The following is a 23,217-nucleotide window of genomic DNA, read 5'->3' on the forward strand; positions in this document are numbered from 1 at the left end:
TATGTAAAATAACCATTTGTTGGGTTGTAAACTAAGTCAACACAATTCAAAGGATAGAAACGTGTTTTTCTAATCACAATGAAATAACAAAGATATGTAAAGTCCTCATTTTCATAAATTAAGAAATAAACTTCTAAATAAATTACAGGCTAAAATATCAAAATAGAAATTTTAAAATATCAATATATCAGAACTTAAGAGAATTTGGCTAAACTGGAAGGTCTGTTGTTGAACCTGAAACTCTAATACTTTGGCCACCTGATGCGAAGAGCTGACTCATTTGAAAAGACCCTGATGCTGGGTAAGATTGAGGGCAGGAAGAAAAGAGGACGACAGAGGATGAGACGGCTGGATGGCATCACCAACTCAGTGGACATGAGTTTGGGTGGGCTCCGGAGTTGGTGTTGGACAGGGAGGCCTGGTGTGCTTCAGCTCATGGGGTCGCAAAGAGTCAGACACCACTGAGCGACTGAACTGAACTGAGGCTTAGAGAAAAATACGTAGTTTTAAAAAAATACTGAAAAAACAAAGAGCCAAATATTCACTTCAGAAAGCTAGGAGAAAGCCAGCAAATAAAACCCTAAAAAAGAAGCCAGGAAGAAATGACCAGGAAAACCATTTTTTATTCATAGTGATTAGAAGGAACTCTACTATCTTGTTTGTATTATCTTTGTATTATTCTATTTTAAGTTGAAGAGCTGTAATAACCTATTCTCATTTGTAAACATCACCATTCTGGGAAAAAACGCATTCTAAATCCTAGGCAACCATCTTACAAATCACTTTCTGAAAATCCATTTATTAATAAAATCAGGATCCATAGGAGGATTTAGGGATCATGGCAATGGAAAGAGCCAGGGTCCTCTATCTCCAGGAATGCTTGTGCAGCTTTCACAATCAAGAGACTACTCCTTTAAATACAGACACATCCCCAAGAGCCAATGGACTTATCAGTGTGTGCTTATGAGCCACTCACCTGCTTCCCTCTCCTCATCACTAGCCATAGCTTCCCAGTCATCCAACCCAGCATCCTCTGTTTCTTCTTCGTCTTCTGTGGATGAAAGTTTTCATTAAGGACATAAAAATTACCTAGACATTTAAGATTGCTTTTAGGAAAAAAAATGTAGAAAACTATACTGACATTTAAAAAATGCTTTAGTTATGAAAAGAAGTATGTATATAATTTCGTTCTTTGCAACTATTTGTCAACATATCTAACATGTTAAATCCTTTACTGTCACTAAATGCTTCACAATTTCTTCATGTTTTGAATACAATATATTAAACTTAACCCAGATTTCATATCTGAGGTAAAATATTGCTGTTCAGTCGCTAAGTTGTGTCCAAAATATTAGCAACTCATTGAAATGTTCCTTTAGATCTTGAAAAGGGTACTGATGGCAGTCAGTTCTTCAGGACAAATGGAATTTCACATATATCTTCTTTTTGATCTTCAAACTATATACATAAGAATGTGTTGTTTATTTAGCTTTAACCTCTTCAAATACATACAAATACTACTTAAATTACATAGTTGGAGGTACAAATCTACAATTCTATTCCCACTGAAAGTAAGAACAGCATGTTGTGCTTACAATCCAAAAATAGCCAGAAAGGTATAATTTTGAATTTAAAGACTATAAACTCTCCTTATTAACAAAAACAACTCTCTTTTTACTTAAATCTAGTCAAGCAAAATTATTCTCAAATCAAAGGAAGATGAGGGTGGAACATGGGGTATTTGTTTCCCTGTCATAATTACTACTTGCCAACAAGCCTGGATACCCTTTCTTGAGGAGGAGGAAATGACTCAGAAACATGAACCCTAAACTCCTTCTAAATTAGTAACTCTTTCTACGGCTACAAATTACCACCTAAAGTAGTGAACTCCCATTAAGTCTATCAACATGAATGTCTTTGATCTCATCAGGTTAAGCTGAGGTGTGCTGAGGAAAATGATCCTTTTTACAATGAGAATAGGAGGGGAAGAAAAAAAGGATCAGTAATACTGGGTTAGCCAAAAGGTTCATTTGGGTTTTTCCATAACATCTTAAAATAAACCCTGAATGAATTTATTAGCCAACTCAGATCTTTCACAAGTGTGGGTCAATCTTTAAAAAAAAACAAACAAACAACTTTTTGTTTTGTATAGGGGTATAGCCAATTAATGATGTTGTGATAGTTTCAGGAGGATAGCAAAAGAACTCAGCCATACATATACATGAATCCATTCTCCCCCAAGCTCTCCTCAGCCTGGGTCAGTCTTAACACTCTCTAAAGCAACTCCTACTCCTATCTGTAAACACCGGAGATTCTCCTGATTTTACCAAACATACAATTTAGCCAGCCTCTGGCTCTCCTAGCAACACCTAGTTTCATGAATTAGAATAATGCTTAAAGAAAAAAAAAAAAAATCCAGAGATGTTCTCCAATCTCAATACACACACAGAATGAGTAAATTGAATCCTCTTACTAATTTAGTAAACAGAAGCTGACCTCTAAGCTGACCTCTAAAGATTTTAAAATGCCAATTCTTATGATTCTTAGTAAAAGCTCTAATCAAAAGTGCTCCCAATTTGCTTCCAAAGGATTTAAACAAAGAACTTAAGGTCTTTTTGGTACCACCTAAGAATGCTGACCCATAAATAAAAACATCAGAGAAAATCCAAATACCTCTATCCTTTCTATAAAACACTTCCAACACTACTGTAAAGAACAAAAGTGTTTCAAATCTCACCTCTACAATTTTTTCAGAGGAAATGAAATCATTTAAAGAAAGAACTATAAAGTAAGAAGGCCATTCTGCCAGACATCTGGTTTCCCCAAACTAGTGACAACCGAGACAACTGCTGACGCGTCTGCACTACTGGCCTGGTTCAACAGGAGGTGGCATCTCTTCTTTCTCAGGCACTCCTTGTTCCACAACTTCGACAGCAGCATTTAATTCCACTGGTTCAGAAACTGATGAAAGGAACAGAAATCAACTTAACAATACTTTTCAGTGCATTTTCTGCTAGGATACTCTGTTAACTATTGAATAAAAACCAGTAGTACAATCTAAATTTTTTAGTAAGTTTACAAAACATTTAATACCAGCTATGGTTTTTCACCAACAGGAAGCTAGTTTTTCTTTCTGACAAGACTAGAATATAAAATTATAGAAGGTTGAGAAGGGAACAGAAAAAAAAATGATGGTCATGCTTTTTCAGTCAAGAACAGTTATTCATAGCATAGGACCCAAATTTTACAAATAGATGTACTTTTCCATTAACCTGTCATTTGAATCAGTGGAGAATGATATTAATATGAAACAAGGTATAGGAAGCTGATTTCAATATGCAATTCTGGTTTGATTTCTTTTTAAAAGACTTATGTTTTGAAGGTTATAGGGAAAAAGGCAAACAAAACTGTTTCTAAATCACAGGTTTTGTATGCAAACCTTTATTTTCCATCTGCTGTGGTGGTTTTTTCTTCTTTTTATCTTCATAAATTGGCCTCTTCTTTGGCAAAGAGTCTTTTGATGGCACTTCAACACCTGAGGGATAAAATTGGAAAATTTCAGGGTTTATACTACTTGCTTGCCACCTACGAAATACTATTTAAGAAGAAAACATTTTATTCACCTCAGAGATACATACCCTAAAATATAAAGAACATTCATGGAAAACCTTCTTTTCAACATAAGGTATTTTAAACATGCATTAAAATTCCATCTTTCTGATGTCTAGCTCTTCGACTTTTGACAAATGCTTGTAGTTACACAATTACCATCATAATGAAGATGCATAACAGTTTCATCACCCCCGGCTGCTCTGGGATGTTAAACCCTATTCACATCCTTAAGCCCCTGGCAACCACTGATATGTTCTCCATTCCTTAAGATGTTCTCTTTCCAGAAAGTCACAGAAATAAAACTTTACAGTCTGGCTGGAAAATCCCATGGACGGAGGAGCATGGTAGGCTGCAGTCCATGGGGTCGCTAAGAGTCGGACACGACTGAGCGACTTCACTTTCACTTTTCCCTTTCATGCACTGGAAAAGGAAATGGCAACTCACTCCAGTATTCTTGCCTGGAGAATCCCAGGGATGGCGGAGCCTGGTGGGCTGCCGTCTATGGGGTCGCACAGAGTCTGACACGACTGAAGTGACTTAGCAGTAGCAGCAGCATCATCATAATGGATCCAAATCATCCTCGTTACTATATGTACCAATATTTCGTTTCTTTTTATGGTGAATATAGTCTATTGTATGGACGGACCACAGTCCATTAATTCAACAGACAGCTAAAGGACATCTGAGTTATTTCTAGTTTTTGACATTACGAATAAAGCTATCGACATTTGCACACAGATTTTTGTGTGAACGTTTCTCTGGGATACATACTGTGGAGTGGACGGGACATTAAAATACGTACAGCTGACCCTTGAAAAACATGTAGGTCTGGGCTGCCAACCCTCCATGTAGCTGAAAATCTGCATATAACCTATAGTCAGCCTTCTGTATTGCATGGTCCCAAATTCTTGGATTCAACCAATCACAAATCGTGTACTGTAGTATTTATTATTGAAAAAAACCCTCACAATTCAAATCCATGTTGTTCAGAGGTCAACTGTATTTAAATCTGTAAGACACCGCCAACAGTAGTGGCTTTACAATTCTGCATTCCCACCAGCAGCATATGAGAGTTCCAACTGCTCTTGCCAGCATTTGGTAAAGACAAATGCTGGGTTTTTAATAATTTACATATTCTAATAAATGTGCAGTGATATACTTCATAGTGGTCTTAATTTGAATTTTCCTAATGGCTTCCCTTGTAGCTCAGTCAGGAAAGAATCTGCCTGCAATGCAGACCAGGGTTTGATTCCTGGGTCGGGAAGATTCCATGGAAGGAAATGGCAACCGACTCCAGTATTCTTGCCTGGAGAATTCCATAGACAGAAGAGCCTGCCAGGCTACAGTCCATGGGGTCTCAAGAGTCGGACACAACTTAGCAACTAAACCACCACCAATGGTGTTGAGCATTCCTTCCATATGCTTATAATATCTCAGTGAAGTGTCTCTTCAACCTTTTGTCCCTTTTCAAATAGGATTGTTTTTCTTGTTGAATTCTGAGTTATCTTTATATATACAAACACACACACACCATTTTCAGATGTGTGATTTTTAGGTATTATCTTTGATATTCTCTCAATGGTATCTTTTGAATGGCAGAAGTTGTTAACTGGACTTCCTCAAATTTATCATTTTTTCCCTTTTATGGATTATGCTTTTGAAGTTGTAACTAAAGCACTCCCTACCTAGCACAAACTCATAAACAGTTTCTATGTCTTCCTCTGAAAGTTCTTCAGTTGTATATTTCACATTTAGATCTACAATCCATTACAAGTTAAATTCTATATAAGGAGTGGGACTGAGGGCTAGGTTTTTTGTTGTGAGTTTTATTTTTTGCACACAAATGTCTAATTATTCCACTATCACATGTAGCAAACACCGTATTTTATCTACTGAATTGTCTTTTCCACAAAGAAATGAAAAAAAGCAAAATGACTGTCTGAGGAGGCCTTACAAATAGCTGTGAAAAGAAGGGAAGTGAAAAGCAAAGGAGAAAAGGAAAGATATGCCTATCTGAATGCAGAGTTCCAAAGAATAGCAAGGAGAGATAAGAAAGCCTTCCTCAGCGATAAGTGCAAAGAAACAGAGGAAAACAACAGAATGGGAAAGACTATAGAGATCTCTTCAAGAAAATCAGAGATACCAAGGGAACATTTCATGCAAAGATGGGCACAATAAAGGACAGAAATGGTATGGACCTAACAGAAGCAGAAGATATTAAGAAGAGGTGGCAAGAATACACAGAAGAACTATACAAAAAAGATCTTTATGACCCAGATAATCACGATGGTGTGATCACTCACCTAGAGCCAGACATCCTGGAATGTGAAGTCAAGTGGGCCTTAGGAAGCATCATTACAAACAAAGCTAGTGGAGGTGATGGAATTCCAGTTGAGCTATTTCAAATCCTAAAAGATGCTGCTGTGAAAGTGCTGCACTCAATATGCCAGCGAATTTGGAAAACTCAGCAGTGGCCACAGGACTGGAAACGGTCAGTTTTCATTCTAATCCCAAAGAAAGACAATGCCAAAGAATGCTCAAACTACCACGCAATTGCACTCATCTCACATGCTAGTAAAGTAATGTTCAAAATTCTCCAAGCCAGGCTTCAGCAATATGTGAACCGTGAACTTCCAGATGTTCAAACTGGATTTAGAAAAGGCAGAGGAACCCGAGATCAAATTGCCAACATCCGCTGGATCATCGAAAAAGCAAGAGATGCCAGAAAAACATCTATTTCTGCTTTATTAACTACGCCAAAGCCTTTGACTGTGTGGATCACCACAAACTGTAAAATTCTGAAAGAGATGGGAATACCAGACCACTTGGCCTGCCTCTTGAGAAACCTGTATGCGGGTCAGGAAGCAACAGTTAGAACCGGACACGGAACAACAGACTGGTTCCAAATAGGGAAAGGAGTAAGTCAAGGCTTATTGTCACCCTGCTTATTTAACTTATATGCAGAGTACATCATGAGAAATGCTGGGCTGGAGGAAGCACAAGCTGGAATCAAGACTGCCAGGAGAAATATCAATAACCTCAGATATGCAGATGACACCACCCTTAATGGCAGAAAGCAAAGAAGAATTCAAGAGCCTCTTGATGAAAGGGAAAGAGGAGAGTGAAAAAGTTGGCTTAAAACTCAACATTCAGAAAACTAAGATCATGGCATCTGGTCCCATCACTTCATGGGAAATAGATGGGGAAACAGTGGAAACAGTGGCTGACTTTATTTTGGGGGGCTTCAAAATCACTGCAGATGGTGATTGCAGCCATGAAATTAAAAGATGCTTACTCCTTGGAAAGAAAGTTATGACCAACCTAGATAGCATATTAAAAAGCAGAGACATTACTTTGCCAACAAAGGTCCGTCTAGTCAAGGCTATGGTTTTTCCAGTGGTCATGTATGGATGTGAGAGTTGGACTATAAAGAAGGCTGAGTGCCAAAGAATTGATGCTTTCGAACTGCGGTGTTGGAGAAGACTCTTGAGAGTCCCTTTGACTGCAAGGAGATCCAACCAGTCCATCCTAAAGGAAATCAGTCCTGAATATTCATTGGAAGGACTGATGTTGAAGCTGAAACTCCCAATACTTTGGCCACCTAATGCGAAGAACTGACTCATTTGAAAAGACCCTGATGCTGGGAAAGATTGAAGGCGGGAGAAGGGGATGACAGGATGAGATGGTTGGATGGCATCACCAACTTAATGGACATGAGTTTGAGTAGACTCCAGGAGCTGGTGATGGACAGGGAGGCCTGGCATGCTGCAGTCCATGGGATCGCAAATGGACACGACTGAGCAACTGAACTGAACTGATGACACAAAGAAAACCTGACCAGACAGACTCTTCTGTTCTACTGACCTATTTGTTTACCCTTTAACCAGTATCACACTGTGATTATTGTAGTTTTACAGTCAGTCTTGAAATTGGATATTGTGAGTCCTGCAAGGTTTTTTCAAAAATACTTTGGTCATTCTAATTCCTTTATCTTTTCACATACATTTTAGAAACAGCTGACAGACAGCCACAGAATATTCTGCTGTAATTCTGACTGAGATTGCACTGAATCTACGAAGCAGTTTGGGAGAACTGGTATCTTAAGAATATCATACTTTGGCTCCACAAAAGCAACATCTCTCTATTTACATAGGCCTTTGATTATTTTCATCAGTGTTTTACAGTTTTCAGCATATAGATTCCACAAATAACTAGAATTTTAATTAAGTATTTCCATTTCCTTTATGGGGGGGTGCTACTATAAATAGTACTGTTAATTTTATATGTTAATTTTATACTGTTAGTATTTATACGTTAATTGCTAGCATATAGAAATAGTTGATATTTGCATACTGGCCTATGTATAATCTTCTTAACCTCATTTACTAGCTATAGGATTTTGTGGGGGATAGATTCCATGGAATTTTCTAGGTAGACAACTGGCATCTATGAATAGACAGTTTCTTTCTTTCCAATCTGCATGCCTTATTTTTTTGCCTAACTGCCTGAATCACGACATTCCAGCCCAATGTGGAATGATTGTGATGAGAGTGCATACCGTTGCCTTAATCACATTAGAGTTTATTAGTATTCAGTCATTTAAAAGTAAGTGTAATAATTGCATATTTTTTGTAAATGTCTTATATCAGGGAAGGAAGTTCCCTTCTATCCCCAGTTTGTGGATTCTTATTATATATAAATACTGAATTTTGTGAAATGATGATTCTGTATATTGTGACTGACGATCATATAGATTTTCTCTAGTCTATTAATATGGTGAACTATTTCTTGATTTTTAAGTACTGAACACCCCTGCACTACCAGGATAAAATCCACTTGGTCCTGACAGACTGTCCCTAAATATATACATAAATATATGCACATAAGTATATTTACATAGTTGACTCTTGAATAACACAGGTTTGAACTACATGGATACTTGGACTCACATTTTTTTCACTAAATACTACAGTACTACCAGATCCACTACTGGTTCAGTATGTGGATACAGACTGTGGATACAGAGGGCCAACTATAAATGTCCACAATTTGGTGACTGCATGGAGAGTTGCCCCTGAGTCCTAGATTGCACAAGGGACAACTGCATTGCTGGAATCACACTGCTAATACTCTGTTGAGAAATCTGCATCTCTGTTCATGAAGGATATTGATCTACAATTTCCTTTCTTATAATGTCTTTGTCTCACTATGACATACGGATAATGCTGTTCTCATGAGTTGGGTGATTCTGGAAGATCATGTTCGTAACTGGTGATATTTCTTCCCTAAATACTTGTTAGAATTCCCAAGTGAAATCATAGAGGCATAAAGTTTTCTTTGTTGGAAATTTTTAACTGAGCTAAAATGTAAATAGATATGAGTATATTTTTAAATAGATACAGCACTAGCCAGGTTATATATTTGAGTTTTGGTAGTTTGTGTCTTTTAAGGAATGTGTACCTGCTATAAGCTCAGTAGATACAGGCTAAAGGCTATGGAACAGACCAAAAAGGTAACCTGCTACACAATTCAAGTTCATTATCTGAAAATACCTGCAGATACACTCTCTAAGAACACATTTTTGAGCTCAATGAATAAGTTATATATATTATTCTAGGTAATGAACAAAGTAAATAATATTTATCTAACAAAGTGGCTTAAACATATGGTCAGACATAACATGTAGTACTTGTTCCTTGAAGTGACTCAATGAGCAGCATGTGGAGGACCTTTAAAGCCAGGCTAGGAAGTTTGGATTTTTTTTTTTATTAACAGGCTATACAGAGCCCGTAAGAGGGCAAACACTGGGCAACATTATGAAGAATAAAGAAGGAGACTGAAGCTAGAGATGCCACATGAGACACCACCTCTTCCAAGCCTGTCCTAAAGACTGATGCCAAGTTCATAATTTTAATTTTCATCTTATAAACACAAGTCAAACTACTCCATAAAACAGCATTTCTGAGGCCAGCATACTACTCTCTGTATGGCCCCATTCCAACTTCTCCATGAGAGCTTCCAGTCTGTCAGACAGCCACCAATTAAATCCAATATTTGGATTTGCTAGTTGTACTCGAATCTGTTCTTTAGTTTCATTTTTTAAAAAGCTACATCCCCAGTTAAAAATAAAACTTTCTGAAATCTCAGTCCTGTGTTTCTCTAAATTGACTGCTTCCACCTGAACATAACACAGGGGAAGTCCAACAGATACGTCAAATCTCAGCTCCAGGACCTCAGGCAAGCTGTTCAAGTTTCCTGAGTCTCCATTTTTTCATCTATATGATGGAAATGAAGACTTTTATGAATAAATAATGTCAAAAATAGCATCAGTTATATACTAAATACATTAATAAATGGTAGCTATTATTTTAATTATAGCATAAGCACCAAAATTACTATAATATAAAACCTGTGGAATGCAGGGACAGGACATAAAGAGAAATCCCAAAACATTCTTCTCCATGGAGCAAAGACACTATTTTATATCATCTTACCTGTCAAAGACACTATTAATGAAATGCTCATATTATGGAATCTAAACTAAGAGAAACCAAGTTCCTTGGGTAAACAGTTGATTTCAAGGTCTAGAGAAGAACATGTACAAGGTGAACCTGAGATAGCTCGTGGTGTCATCAAGCAAGGAAGGGCCCAAGACCACTGTAGTCAAATGAAAAAGTCACAGAGACCAACCTGACTGACCTCCTCCTAGCCAAAGATAGCATCTGATTAGAATACCCAAAATGTAAATAACTTCAGGAGATGAAAACATATCAATGACATAAAATATCATTAAGACGAAGTGTTCTACATCCAAAACAAAATTAAACTCATTGGTTACCTTGGGAGGTTGTGGGGACAGCAAATTATTATTTTGTAAATCGGTAAAGAAAAGGAAAGAATTAAGCATATTTCCTGGTTTTCCTATCACAATTCTGCAATTCCTAATGAAATACAGGATACAGGCAATGATCACCAATTGGAATTTAAATTACTAGATGAAAAGTCAATGAAGTACTTCTGTAATGGACAAGGCTACCAAAGGTTAAACTCACTGATCAATCCTGACATCATTAGAAGCAAAACAACCAGATCATATGCCTACTCACATGAGGCACTGGGTGCTACACAGCACTGCTAAGTAGCAGCCAAATTGCTAGATCTAAAAAATTATAAAGTATAGAGAAATAAATTAGCTAACACCAGTAGAATGCAATTAGATAAATTCAGAACAGGGAAAATTCTAGAAAAAAAATCCAGTATCTTGAACAAATAAATAAATCCATGCCAAAAACAGGGGGTGGAAGTGGTATCAATGAGAGACATATCAATCAAATGCAATACTTGAATCTAATCTGGATCCTGATTTGAACAAATCAATTATAAACGATGTTTTGGAGACAAGTGAAGAAAATCACAGACATGGACAAAATCAAGAAATAAAGGAATCTGGTTAAATATAATAATACATACTATACTATGTTAAAAGGGAAAATCTCCTGATCTATTAGAGACACATACTGAAGTAAAATGTGAGTAGAATAATACTGGCTTCTGGAATTAACTTTAAAATACTCTGGGGCTGGGCGAGAGGGAAGTGGGAGGGGAATAAATCAAGAATGGTAAGTGTTAAAACTTAGTGATGCGTATATGCGGACTCGTTTCACTATTCTGTATTTTCATTTACAGACACGCTATCATTTACATGCAAACTTATCACAGTACCGAGTTCATCTCCTGAAATAATGAAATTATCTCACCTACTTACACTACTGGACTTTATCATAGCCTTTTCACAGAAATTCTCCTTCTGTCTCAATTCAATTCTCCTTTTGACCACTGCAGAGATAACTGCTTGAGAGAACTCGCTGGACTATTCAGTTAATTAAGACCACCACCTACCCTGAGCTTGTAGAAGTTTAAGGGTCGCTTCAGCTCTGGCTCTGGCTTCTCTCTGGGATTTAGTTAAAAGTTTCCCCTCTTTTTTCAAGCGTTCTTTCCTTTCCTTTTCTTTTTGCTTTTTCCTTTCTCTTTTTTCTTGTTCCAATCTTTCCTAAAAAAGAAAACATAACAGACAAAACTGTATTAGCTTAACAAATTACAAAATTTAAAAGCAAACACCCCAAATCTCTAACAAAGCTCTTGAGATACATGAAGAGTATTATGTTAGGAACTTCGAAATCAAAGTATTTTAAATGTTGTACATAATGAGTATAATTAGTATCACGTGAGGGTAGATTATGTGTTGGTAATGATGCAAAAGCAACTCCTATCTGTACCCGAGGAAATAAGGCAGGATTTTCTATACTTATTATCTATATCTGAATAATAATGTAACTGAACTACCATGCAACTAAGAAAGTTTTACAATTAGAAAGCTAGAGATGCGTTATGAGAAGAGGATTTAAGTAAAACAGTGTCAATGTCAGCAACTCCACAAAAACATACCTCTTCTTTACGCTTGGCTTCTAACTCTTCAAGCCGTTTAATCCGTTCTTCCTCCTCTCTCTTCTGTCTTTCCTCCTCTTCTTTAAGCTTAGCCAGAGCTTCTTGCATAGCCTTAACTGTGGCTTTGCTAGGTCCTTTCTTCTTTTCTTTCTCCTTTTCTTCCTTTTCTCCTTTCTTTTTCTTCTTATCTTTTTTCTTTTTGTCTCCTTCATTGTCATCTATCAAAAAAAGAGGCAAACAGTATTTTTAAAGTCATTTCCTAGAACAGTGGTGAGCAAACCCTAGAATCCAGGAACTACAATGGGCCAGCAGCAGACTAGGGTCTTTAGTCATCAAGGCCTCCTGAGCACTTGGGAGTAGCCAGTACAGCTCAGAACAACCCAGCTGGCTTCCTTTAGAGGCCTATGATGTTGGTGTTACTCTGAGTTATCCTAAGGGATTCAAGAAGACAGGAGGATGCTGTCAGAAAGGAGAAGATATACTGTACCTAATGCTTCTAAGATGGAGATGATAAGAAAGAAGCCTACCTTAAGGGGACAGATATTAGGATAAAACACAAAAATACAAATATGTTCCAAGAACTCTATAGCATTATACTAAAGAATTTAAGATTCTGAAGCTACATTCATGATGTTCAAACAATAAAAATTTGAGGGGTTAAAAAGCTATGCCATTTTTCCCATTAAAATTTTTCCAGTCTAAAAGAAAAATTATATAACTCATTTGATCTTTGTTTTCATTCTGAATAAGAGGGGCAAGTTTAACTAGATAGCTTTTTTTTGGTTAACTGATTCTGGTACAAAAACATGGCTCACTATTGCTTAAAAGACATTAACTAATTTTAGTATATTGCGTTTCCATTTCATTTTCATTTAAAAACCTGAATTAGGTTTTTAATAACAGGAGAGAATTCAGGTATCATCTCACACTGAGTTATCAAAAGGAACAATAAATTTTTCATTAAGCAACTTCCAGTCTTCATCAGCAGCAAAAAATTGTTTTCCAAAGTGAAATTCCACGAAAATCCTAGTTTGTGTACAACTCATTTGAAAGATATTTTATACTACATACATGTTTAACAACAAAAATCAATTTAAAAAGAGTACTTAAGACTAATTTTTTTTAAGCATCTTACAACTCAGTACCTTTATAACCAAGGACAAATAACAAAATGACTTTGGAGCATAACAACCAAAACTCAGACTAATTGGAGACCTCCCCGGTGGTCCAGTGTTTAAGATTCCTCCTGCCAATGCAGGGGACAGGGTTCAATCCCTGGCCCAGGAAGATACCACATGCTGCGAGGCAACTAAGCCCATGCTCCACAACCACTGAGCCCAAGGTCCTAGAACCTCCTGAGCTCTGCAACAAGAGAACCCACAACAATGAGAAGCCCACGCACCACAAATAAGGGAGTATCCCCTGTTCATCGCAACTACAGAAAGCCTGTGCGTAGCAACGAAAACCCAGTGCAGCAAATAAATAAAGGAACTAATTATGAATCCCAGCCTCTGGCCCTTCTGTCAATATTACCAACCTTCTGTGCCTGTGGGACCCTCTCCTTTCTCTTCAGAGGCAGGAGCTGCTCCAGAGTCAAGTGTCACTTTGGATTTCACTGCTTCCTCCTCAGGTTTCCTCTGAGATTCTTTTGGTTTACCCTGATCCTTTTTACCAGACTCCAGGTCTTCTTTTTCTTTCAGCTTCCGCAGTTTTGCCTTTTCTTCATCCCGTTTTTTTCTCTCACGCTCTTTCTTCTCTGCCTTCTTTTGAGCCACTGTCTTAATTTTGAAGGAGGAGTCGTCATCTTCATTCCCACTCTCGACAGTAGGACCTGGCTTGTTTTTCTGATTTTTTTTCTGTCCTTTCCTGGATTGCAAAAACTCATCTGATTCATCACCACTTTCACCAGAAGAATGTTCTCTCATACGTTCTTTAATTCTTTTACTGTTATCCTCATCCTCTTCTGATGCATCACGCTTCTTATTTGATTTCTGAGCTTTCCCCTTCGCTTTTTTGGAGAGTTTATTAAAATCATCATCATCATCACTCCCAGAGTACATTTCCACTTTGGGTTTTGCAGTCTTTTTTAATTTTGAATCTTTTTCTTCCAATTCTTCACTATCATTATCTTCAAAACTCTGTCTTTTGCCTTTCTGCCCTTTCTTTTTCTTATCTTGTTTTGAGATGGGTTCATCTTCATTATTTTCTGTTGGCTAAAACATGTCCACTGTTAGAAATATTAACAGCGTTATATTTTATTTTTAATAAGTGAAGCTGTTCAAAGTCATGTACTTCATTAAGCACACATAGAAAAAACTATCGAAAGAATTTTAAAATATGGTTCTTTTACAAGAATATAAAACTTGAGCAAGTACCAGAAGCTGGCCTAGGACTCAAGCACATCTCACAGTCACTGCAAGTGTCGGAACCCAGGTGCTCTGAAGCAGACACTAATCACAGTCCACCTCACTACCTTCTCCACATGGCATAAAAAACCTAAGGGGAAAATTGAAAGAAAAAATATCTACCCCTCTCTCATTACTCTGAGGCTTATCCAATTTCAAAGGACGGAAAGGAAATAATACAGAAAATGGAGGTAGCATTGTGAAATGTTCTATTTCCAAATGTACCAATTTTATAAACTGGCAATATAAAGTGAAACAGCTTTAGATTCCCAAATAAAGCATCTTTATATCTGTGAAAGACTTCAAAATTCATTAATGCTTTCCTAAAAACTGTTTTCCCCCTTTGGCATCAGCTAGAAACTTCTAACCAACATACATACACTGCTCAAAAATTTCCAAAGGCAGTCCCTAAAAATGGAGCTAGGAAGAAGCATGAACAAGTAACAGCAATCTGTATTTCACCTTTACCGCAGCAGGTTCTCTGTCAGCTTTGATGCCTTGAGCTTCCCAAGACAATTCTTCCAGTTCTTTCAGGATATCATCTTCACTGGAAATGGGTTAAAATACAGTTTGAGATACTGAATCAGTTTAATAAGTAAATCTAGCACCAAAGCTAAGAAAAATCAAATATATTTAAAATCTACTTACTCAAAGTCTTGTCTTTTTTTCTCCTTTTTCTTTTTCCCCTTTGCCTTCTGAGGTTCTTGCTCCTTGGCAGCACCAGCTCCTTCTATTTCTGCAGCCAAGGCATCAAGATCAATGTCATCCTTGGCACTTAAATGAGAACAAAGGAGACCCAAGTGTTACTCAAGAGCAAGATAATAAATCTACACATTCACTTACAGAAAAAATTTTTTTCATTTTAGCATTTTTCATGCATTGGCAGCCCACTGAAAAAAATTCACTTGACAAGTTCTCTCATGACAACACTTGGGTTGTATTTATTCAGACTCTCTGCACCTACTTCAATAAAGTCTGAGTTACACTCAAATCCAGAAAGAGTTGTAACGAAGAGCTCCAGGGAGAAAATCTAGGTAATCAAAAAAAGGAAATTCCTGCTTGTGTTCAAGTAACCCTAAAGAAGAAAAGGAAATTAACTTTTGTTGATACCAGAGTTTCTTTTGTGTGTGTGAATATCTGAATGGAGTTACTTATAAAATGAAAAGAACTTAAAAGAGAAAAACATTATTACTTGATTATCAGTAAAACCTAAATCTTTGGAAATCTTTGCAGCTTTACTTGAAAAGTAGAAATTTTAGAGTTGAAAAGAACTTTCACTGAGGGGAAACAAAGATGCAAAAAGTTTGGGAGTGCTTTCAGCAACTCATGACCACACATTCAAATCTAAAAAAATTAGCAATGACTGAGTAAATAAAACACATAAAACAGCCCCCAAATCCAGAACCAAACCTGCTCACTACCTTTTACATTCCTGGTTTCGTTTCTAGTTCCATCCCCCAACATCCTCATCTACCAATATTATTTTATTTAGAGCAAAACAAGTTAAAACCTACAGAAAACAAAGGAGGTCAGTCTGAAACACACAAGTAGAAAAGGTGCATGAATTCAAACAATGATGCAATAAGAAAACAAAGACCTCATGCAACATGGCCTCTACTGGTGGGTGCCTTGTTGCAAAGATGCTTCACTTCAACAAAAACAATTCCTAATATGAAATATGTAATTTTAAAATCTGGAGAATGAAATGACAACTCACTCCAGTATTCTTGCCTAGGAAATCCCATGGAAAGGAGGAGCCTGGTGAGTTACATTCCGTGAGATCACAAAGAGTCAAGCACAACTTAGCAACTAAACAACAACAAATTTTAAGATTATGTAACAAGACACTGAGGACACAAAAGTTATACTCAAGAAGCTTCAAGGAGAGATAGAGAGAAAATGAGTAAATCAGGAACTGCAAAATGCTAAATGCCACAAAATAAAGGAATTTAATGCCTTTAAGTGACACATTAGAATTGAATGTGTTCCCTTTTGTCCTATATTTTAGACAGTGTATTTGAGGGAGATTACAGAACACAGAACCACTGTACTGGTGGTGACTTTCCAAAGCACCAAATCAAGAAAGAGAAAGTCAGACACTTCCCAGTAGAAGGAAACTCTGACCCGAGTTACTGAAGGAAAAAAGAAGTTAACCAGGCAAAGGAGGCCCATGTATCAGACACAATGAGCACAAAAACCTAAAGGTAATAACATGCACAGGGCCTAGGAAGGCCTCAAAAAAGGGTATCTGAACCAACTGAGAAGCTTTTTACAAGCTATTGATTTCTTAATCCCACTCAAGATCTAGGGAACCAGAATCTGGGGTGGGAGCCAGGCAATGTATGTTTAGCTATCTTCCCAGGTAACTGCAAGTCAGATTTGAACTGTTTTTCTTTTTTAATAAATGAAGAAATTGAAGTACAGAGAACTTGTCCAGAATCAGACAAGGCAGAGATGGGATTTGAACCCAGGAAGCTCTGATTCTGAAGTTGAAGATCTTAACCCTGCTGACATAATCAAATTTGCATTTTAGAAAGCTGCCTCTGGTATAAATGACAGGGCAGAATTCCAACTAGTTAAGAAGCAAGAAAAGGTAGGAAGCTTTTACAGTTAATTGGGATGACAAACTCCTGACTTGCAGCAGTGGCAGGCAGGATGAAGACATACGAGTCAGGTAAATACTAAGGGATCAATCAGCAACACCAGTGACCAACTGAATGTATACAGAAAGGGGAAGGGAAGAATCAAGGACAAATCTCAGGTCCCATCAGATAACAGGAACCTAAGCCTGGCCCAGCATCAGCCATCTGGCCCAGCTTGAGATCAACCAGCACTATCTCCAAAGGCAGCCCTGCCAACATTTCACAAGACAGGGTAAGAGGGGAAGGTGAAGGCGGTTAATACTGAAACTTGGCACCTCACCTCCAAAACCTTGTCAACCCTCACCTAACTATACTCATTTAATCAAAACAGCTTATGGTTGGCTATATTGCCACAATATTCATTAACAAATAGCTCTAGAATATATATATATATATATATATATATATATAAGCAATGTTGATAATTTAAGTCAACATATTCAATTAACACCTTAAGGACACAACTTATGTTCAAATTTAATCGACTGAATTGAATACTTTCAGCATTCACAGAGAGCAAACTCAATCTCTTTGTAAAAGAACTCTAGTCCTTAATCACTGTTAAAAGATTATTCTCACCTGGCATAATCAAATACTGATAAAATTTCAATGTAGATAACTACTCTCAGGAGACAGAACTTCTCACGTGCTGAACACCACCATCGTTAGAATGGTCTGGCTGCGCGTGAGTACAGGCAACAGTGAAGCAACTCAAGATTTCCTCACTATATTACGCCTATTTGCTATATTAAAACGTAAGCTCCTCTGAGAACAGAAAATGTCTTTTTGTATCTCCTCAATTCATCTCCCTACCTTTAACAACTAGCAACCAGCAGGGAACATAACACATTCCTAACAGACACTATTAAAGAAAAAACCCTATTCTGGAATGGCAACCACAATTTGCATACTACAGGCAAGCTTCACCAGTTTCATCACTTCAGCTTAATAAAAACCTTGTCTACCACCATAACAATTACTGTATTTTGATCATTGTAAAACTTCCAAATTGGATTTTCTGAGACAATGGATTCAAACAACAGTTTAAAAATCCCACTGAGAGAAAACCACACTATTTCATTTATCTAACAGAGACAAGGACTCTCTGTATGTGAATTTTTCACATGAATGAAAACTTATCATTCTTTAAAAATTACATTTAAGATGTAAAGCTTTCTTTCTTATAAGTATATAATTTCTTATAATTATATAACCTACTGAAATATTTACACATGTCTGGGATTATTTCAATATAATGGGGACAGGGAGGAGAAGAATGAATAGAATGTAGATGAAACAAGGTAATCTGTGAATCAATAATATGTGAAGGTGAGTGGTGGACAGATGTGTTCATTAAACTGTTCCACTTCTGTATACAGTTGACATTTTTTAATTAAGAAAATTTACCCTACAGTAACCAAAACAATGTGGTACTGGTTATTAGGATAAACATAAAAAACATAAAAATAAAACCAATAGTCCAGAAAAAAACCTATTTATCCATGGTCAACTGATGTGACAGTGCCAAAATCAATAACAAGGGAAAGAAATAGTCTCTTCAACAAATGGTGCTGGGACTAAATTTCCACACATAAAAGAATAAAGTTGGACCCCTACCTCACACTACACAGAAAATCTAACTCAAAATGGGTTATAACCTAAATGTTAGTGCTAAAACAACAAAACTCTTAAGAAAACGTATAGGTCAATATTCATGACCTGGCATGACTCAGCAGTAGATTCCTTGATACACAAGGAATACCCAAAGCACAAGCAACAAAAACTAGATTTTATTAACTTTTTAAAATTTTTGTAAATGACACTCTATCAAGACAGTCAAAAGACAACCCACACAACAGGAGAAGTATTTACAAATCTGTTAAAGATCAAGCATCCTGAAAGAACTCTTACAATCTGAGAGAAACAAGCCAATTTAAAAATGAGTAGGGATTTACCTGATGATCCAGTGGTTAAGAATCCACCTTGCAATTCAGGGGATGCAGGTTTGATTCCTAGTCTGAGAACTAAGATTCCCATATGCCCCGGGGCAATTAAGCCCACATGCTTCATCCTACAGATGCCCATGCCGCACAACAGCCAAATAAATCTTTTTTTAAAAAATGAGTAAAGGACTTGCACAGACATTTGTCCAAAGATATACAAATGACCCGGCTTCCCTGGTGGCTTGGCAGTAAAGAATTCATCTTCCAATGCAGGAGACCTGGGTCTAATCCCTGGGTCAGGAAGATCCCCTGAAGACGGAAATGGCAACCTGCTTCAGTATTCTTGCCTCAGAAATCCCATGGACAGAGGAGCCTAGCACGAGCTAAGTCCATGGGGTCCAAACAGTTGGACACAACTTAACGATTAACCAACAACAATACAAATGACCAATGAATACATAAAAGATGTTCAACATCATTAGTAACCATAGAAATGCCAATTAAACCACAGTGGGACATGACTTTACAACTGCTTCAGTTCAGTTCAGTTGCTCAGTCGTGTCCGACTCTTTGGGACCCCATGAATCACAGCACACCAAGCCTCCCTGTCCATCACCAACTCCAAGAATTTACCCAAACCCATGTCCATTGAGTCAGTGATGCCACCCAACCATCTTATCCTCTGTTGTCCCCTTCTCCTCCTGCCCTCAATCTTTCCCAGCATCAGGGTCTTTTCCAATGAGTCAGTTCTTAGCGTGAGGTGGCCAAAGTATTAGAGTTTCAGCTTCAACATCAGTCCTTCTAATAAACACCCAGGAATGATCTTCTTTAGGATGGACTGGTTGGATCTTCTTGCAGTCCAAGGGACTGTCAAGAGTCTTCTGCAACACCACAATTCAAAAGCATCAATTCTTCGGCACTCAGCTTTCTTTATAGTCCAACTCTCACATCCATACATGACCACTGGAAAAACAATAGCCTTGACTAGACAGACCTTTGTTGGCAAAGTAATGTCTCTGCTTTTTAATATGCTATCTAGGTTGGTCATAACTTTCCTTCCAAGGAGTAAGCATCTTTTAATTTCATGGCTGCAATCACCATCTGCAGTGATTTTGGAGCCCAGAAAAATAAAGTCAGCCACTCTTTCCACTGTTTCCCCACCTATTTGCCATGAACTGATGGGACCAGATGCCATGATCTTAGTTTTCTGAATGTTGAGCTTTAAGCAAACTTTTTCACTCTCCTTTCACTTTCATCAAGAGGCTCTTTAGTTCCTCTTCACTTTCGGCCATTAAGGGTGGTGTCATCTGCATATCTAAGGTTACTGATATTTCTCCTGGCAATCTTGATTCCAGCTTGTGCTTCTTCCAGCCCAGCATTTCTCATGATGTACTCTGCATATAAGTTAAATAAGCAGGGTGACAATATACAGCCTTGATGTACTCCTTTTCCTATTTGGAACCAGTCTGTTGTTCTATGTCCAGTTCTAACTGCTGCTTCCTGACCTGCATTCAGGTTTCTCAAGAGGCAGGCCAGGTGGTCTGGTATTCCCATCTGTTTCAGAATTTTCCACAGTTTATTGTGATCCACACAGTCAAAGGCTTTGGTATAGTCAATAAAGCAGAAATAGATGTTTTTCTGGAACTCTCTTGTTTTTTCGATGATCCAGCGGATGTTGGCAATTTGATCTCTGGTTCCTCTGCCTTTTCTAAAACCAGCTTGAACATCTGGAAGTTCACGGATTGCTGAAGCCTGGCTTGGAGAATTTTGAGCATTACTTTACTAGCATGTGAGATGAGTGCAATTGTGCAGTAGTTTGAGCATTCTTTGGCATTGCCTTTCTTTGGGATTGGAATGAAAACTGACCTTTTCCAGTCCTGTGGCCACTGCTAAGTTTTCCAAATTTGCTAGCATACTGAGTGCAGCACTTTCACAGCATCATCTTTCAGGATTTGAAATAGCTGAACTGTAATTCCATCACCTCCACTAGCTTTGTTTGTAATCATGCTTCCTAAGGCCCATTTGACTTCACATTCCAGGATGTCTGGCTCTAGATGAGTGATCACACCATTGTGATTATCTGGGTCGTGAAGATCTTTTTTGTACAGTTCTTCTGTGTATTTTTGCCACCTCTTCTTAGTATCTTCTGCTTCTGTTAGGTCCCTACCATTTCTGTCCTTTATCGTGCCCATCTTTGCATGAAATGTTCTCTTGGTATCTCTAATTTTCTTGAAGAGATCTCTAGTCTTTTCCATTCTATTGTTTCCCTCTATTTCTTTGCATTGATCACTGATCAAGGCTGTGTTATCTCACCTTGCTATTCTTTGGAACTCTGCATTCAAATGGGCATATCTTTCCTTTTCTCCTTTGCTTTTCGCTTCCCTTCTTTTCACAGGCCTCCTCAGACAGCCATTTTGCTTTTTTGCATTTCTTTTCCATGGGGATGGTCTTGATCCCTGTCTCCTGTACAATGTCACGAACCTCTGTCCATAGTTCATCAGGCACTCTATCAGATCTAGTCCCTTAAATCTATTTCTCACTTCTACTGTATAGTCATAAGGGATTTGATTTAGGTCATACCTGAATGGTCTAGTGGTTTTCTCCACTTTCTTCAATTTCAGTCTGAATTTGGCAATAAGAAGTTCATGATCTGAGCCACAGTCAACTAGGATGGCTATTAACAACAAAAAAGGAACAGAACTGTTGGCAATGAAATGAAGAAATCAAAACCCTTGTACATTCTGGTGGTAATGTAAAATGGTGCAGCTGCGGTGGAAAAGTTTGGTGGTTCCTCAAAAAGTTAAACATTGAGTGATCTACCAATTCCACTCCCAGGTGTATACTACACTCAAAGGAACTGAAAACTGGGACTCAAAAAAAAAAAAAAAAATCTACATACAAATGTTCAGAGCAGCACTTTTCTTCCCAACCCAGGAATTGAACCAGGGTCTCCTGCATGAGCTACCAGGGAAACCCTCAACAGCCAAAAGGTAGAAACAATCTACCTTTTTACAGGTTTACAAGGCTTTATATACATATGCAAGGCAAAATTTTAAGTCAAACCAAACCTTAAAATCACCTTAAGTGATTTTAAGTCAAATCACTTAAAAAAAATAGAAACAGTATATATAAACTCGAATCCAAGATAAGAGGGGGTAAAAATAGAAACAAAGAACTGCAGAACTGGCACAAACAAAAAACAAACCAGGATGGCTGAAATAAGATCAAATATATCATTAATCAGGCTTCCCTTGTGGCTCAGATGGTAAAGAATCTGCCTGCGATGCAGGAGACCCATATTCAATCCTTGGGTCAGGAAGATCCCCTGGAAAAGGGGATGGCTACCCACTCCTGCCTGGAGAATTCCATGGAGAGAGGAGCTTGGTGGGCTACAGCACATGGGGTTGCAAAGAGCTGAACATGACTGAGCCACTAACACATGTATAATGACAAACAAAGTATAAGTAACTCAGAGATATTATCAAATTATATTAATAAAAATTCAATTCTATGAAGTTTATCCAAAGAACTCAAACAAGTACATAGAAAGGTTAACAGTAAAAAGAGAAAAAAAAAAAGAAATTCTCAATAAAACACTAGCAAACCAAATTTAAAAACATATAAGAAGGACTGAACACCATGACCGAGTGGGATCTATCCCAGGACTGCAAGTTGGTTCAACACATGAAATCGATTAATGTAATCCATCATGTATAAACAGGGTAAAAAATCACATAATCATCTCACAGATAAAGGAATACCATTTAACAAAATCCAACAGCCATTCATGGGAAAAACTGAAAGCCTCCCCCCCCACCCCAAGATCAGAAACAAGACAAGGATGTCCATTCTCCCCATTCTATTCAACACTGGACAGAAGGATCTTGCCAGAAACTATAAACCATTTAGACAGGGAAAGAACAGAAAAGAAAGAGAAAACTATCTGGACTTGTAGCTGACATGACCACATACATAGAAAATACTAAGGAATCCACAATGATTATTTACTTGCTCAGTAGTGTCCAACTCTTTGAGACCCTATGGACTATAGCCCGCCAGGCTCCTTGGTCCATGGGATTTTCCAGGCAAGAATACTGGAAGGGATGTTATCCCCTTCTCCATGAGATCTTCCCCACCCAGGGATCAAACCTGGGTCTCCTGCATTGGCAG

At 37.7% G+C, this 23,217-nt stretch overlaps 1 protein-coding gene across 4 annotated transcripts in view; it reads right to left on the bottom strand.

Annotated features, from left to right (window-relative positions):
- Window positions 1–23,217, bottom strand: part of EIF5B (eukaryotic translation initiation factor 5B) — a 60,481-nt gene that overhangs the window by 27,398 nt on the left and 9,866 nt on the right. For 2 of the 4 annotated variants that reach the window (XM_081484383.1, XM_081484382.1), the window contains exons 2-10: window positions 21,628–21,721; window positions 15,111–15,236; window positions 14,925–15,009; window positions 13,595–14,270; window positions 12,058–12,275; window positions 11,512–11,662; window positions 3,440–3,535; window positions 2,872–2,961; window positions 977–1,051 (exon numbers count right to left, since the gene is read on the bottom strand). In XM_081484383.1, the coding sequence (XP_081340509.1) occupies window positions 977–1,051; window positions 2,872–2,961; window positions 3,440–3,535; window positions 11,512–11,662; window positions 12,058–12,275; window positions 13,595–14,117 (1,153 nt within the window). In that variant the 5' untranslated portion in view covers window positions 14,118–14,270; window positions 14,925–15,009; window positions 15,111–15,236; window positions 21,628–21,721. The remainder of the gene's footprint in view (window positions 1–976; window positions 1,052–2,871; window positions 2,962–3,439; window positions 3,536–11,511; window positions 11,663–12,057; window positions 12,276–13,594; window positions 14,271–14,924; window positions 15,010–15,110; window positions 15,237–21,627; window positions 21,722–23,217) is intronic. The other 2 variants (XM_081484380.1, XM_081484379.1) reach the window with 1 other exon arrangement.

This window comes from Giraffa tippelskirchi, chromosome 4, assembly GCF_054371585.1.
Source record: "Giraffa tippelskirchi isolate mGirTip1 chromosome 4, T2T-mGirTip1v1.2.pri, whole genome shotgun sequence".
NCBI classification, from domain to species: Eukaryota; Metazoa; Chordata; class Mammalia; order Artiodactyla; family Giraffidae; genus Giraffa; species Giraffa tippelskirchi.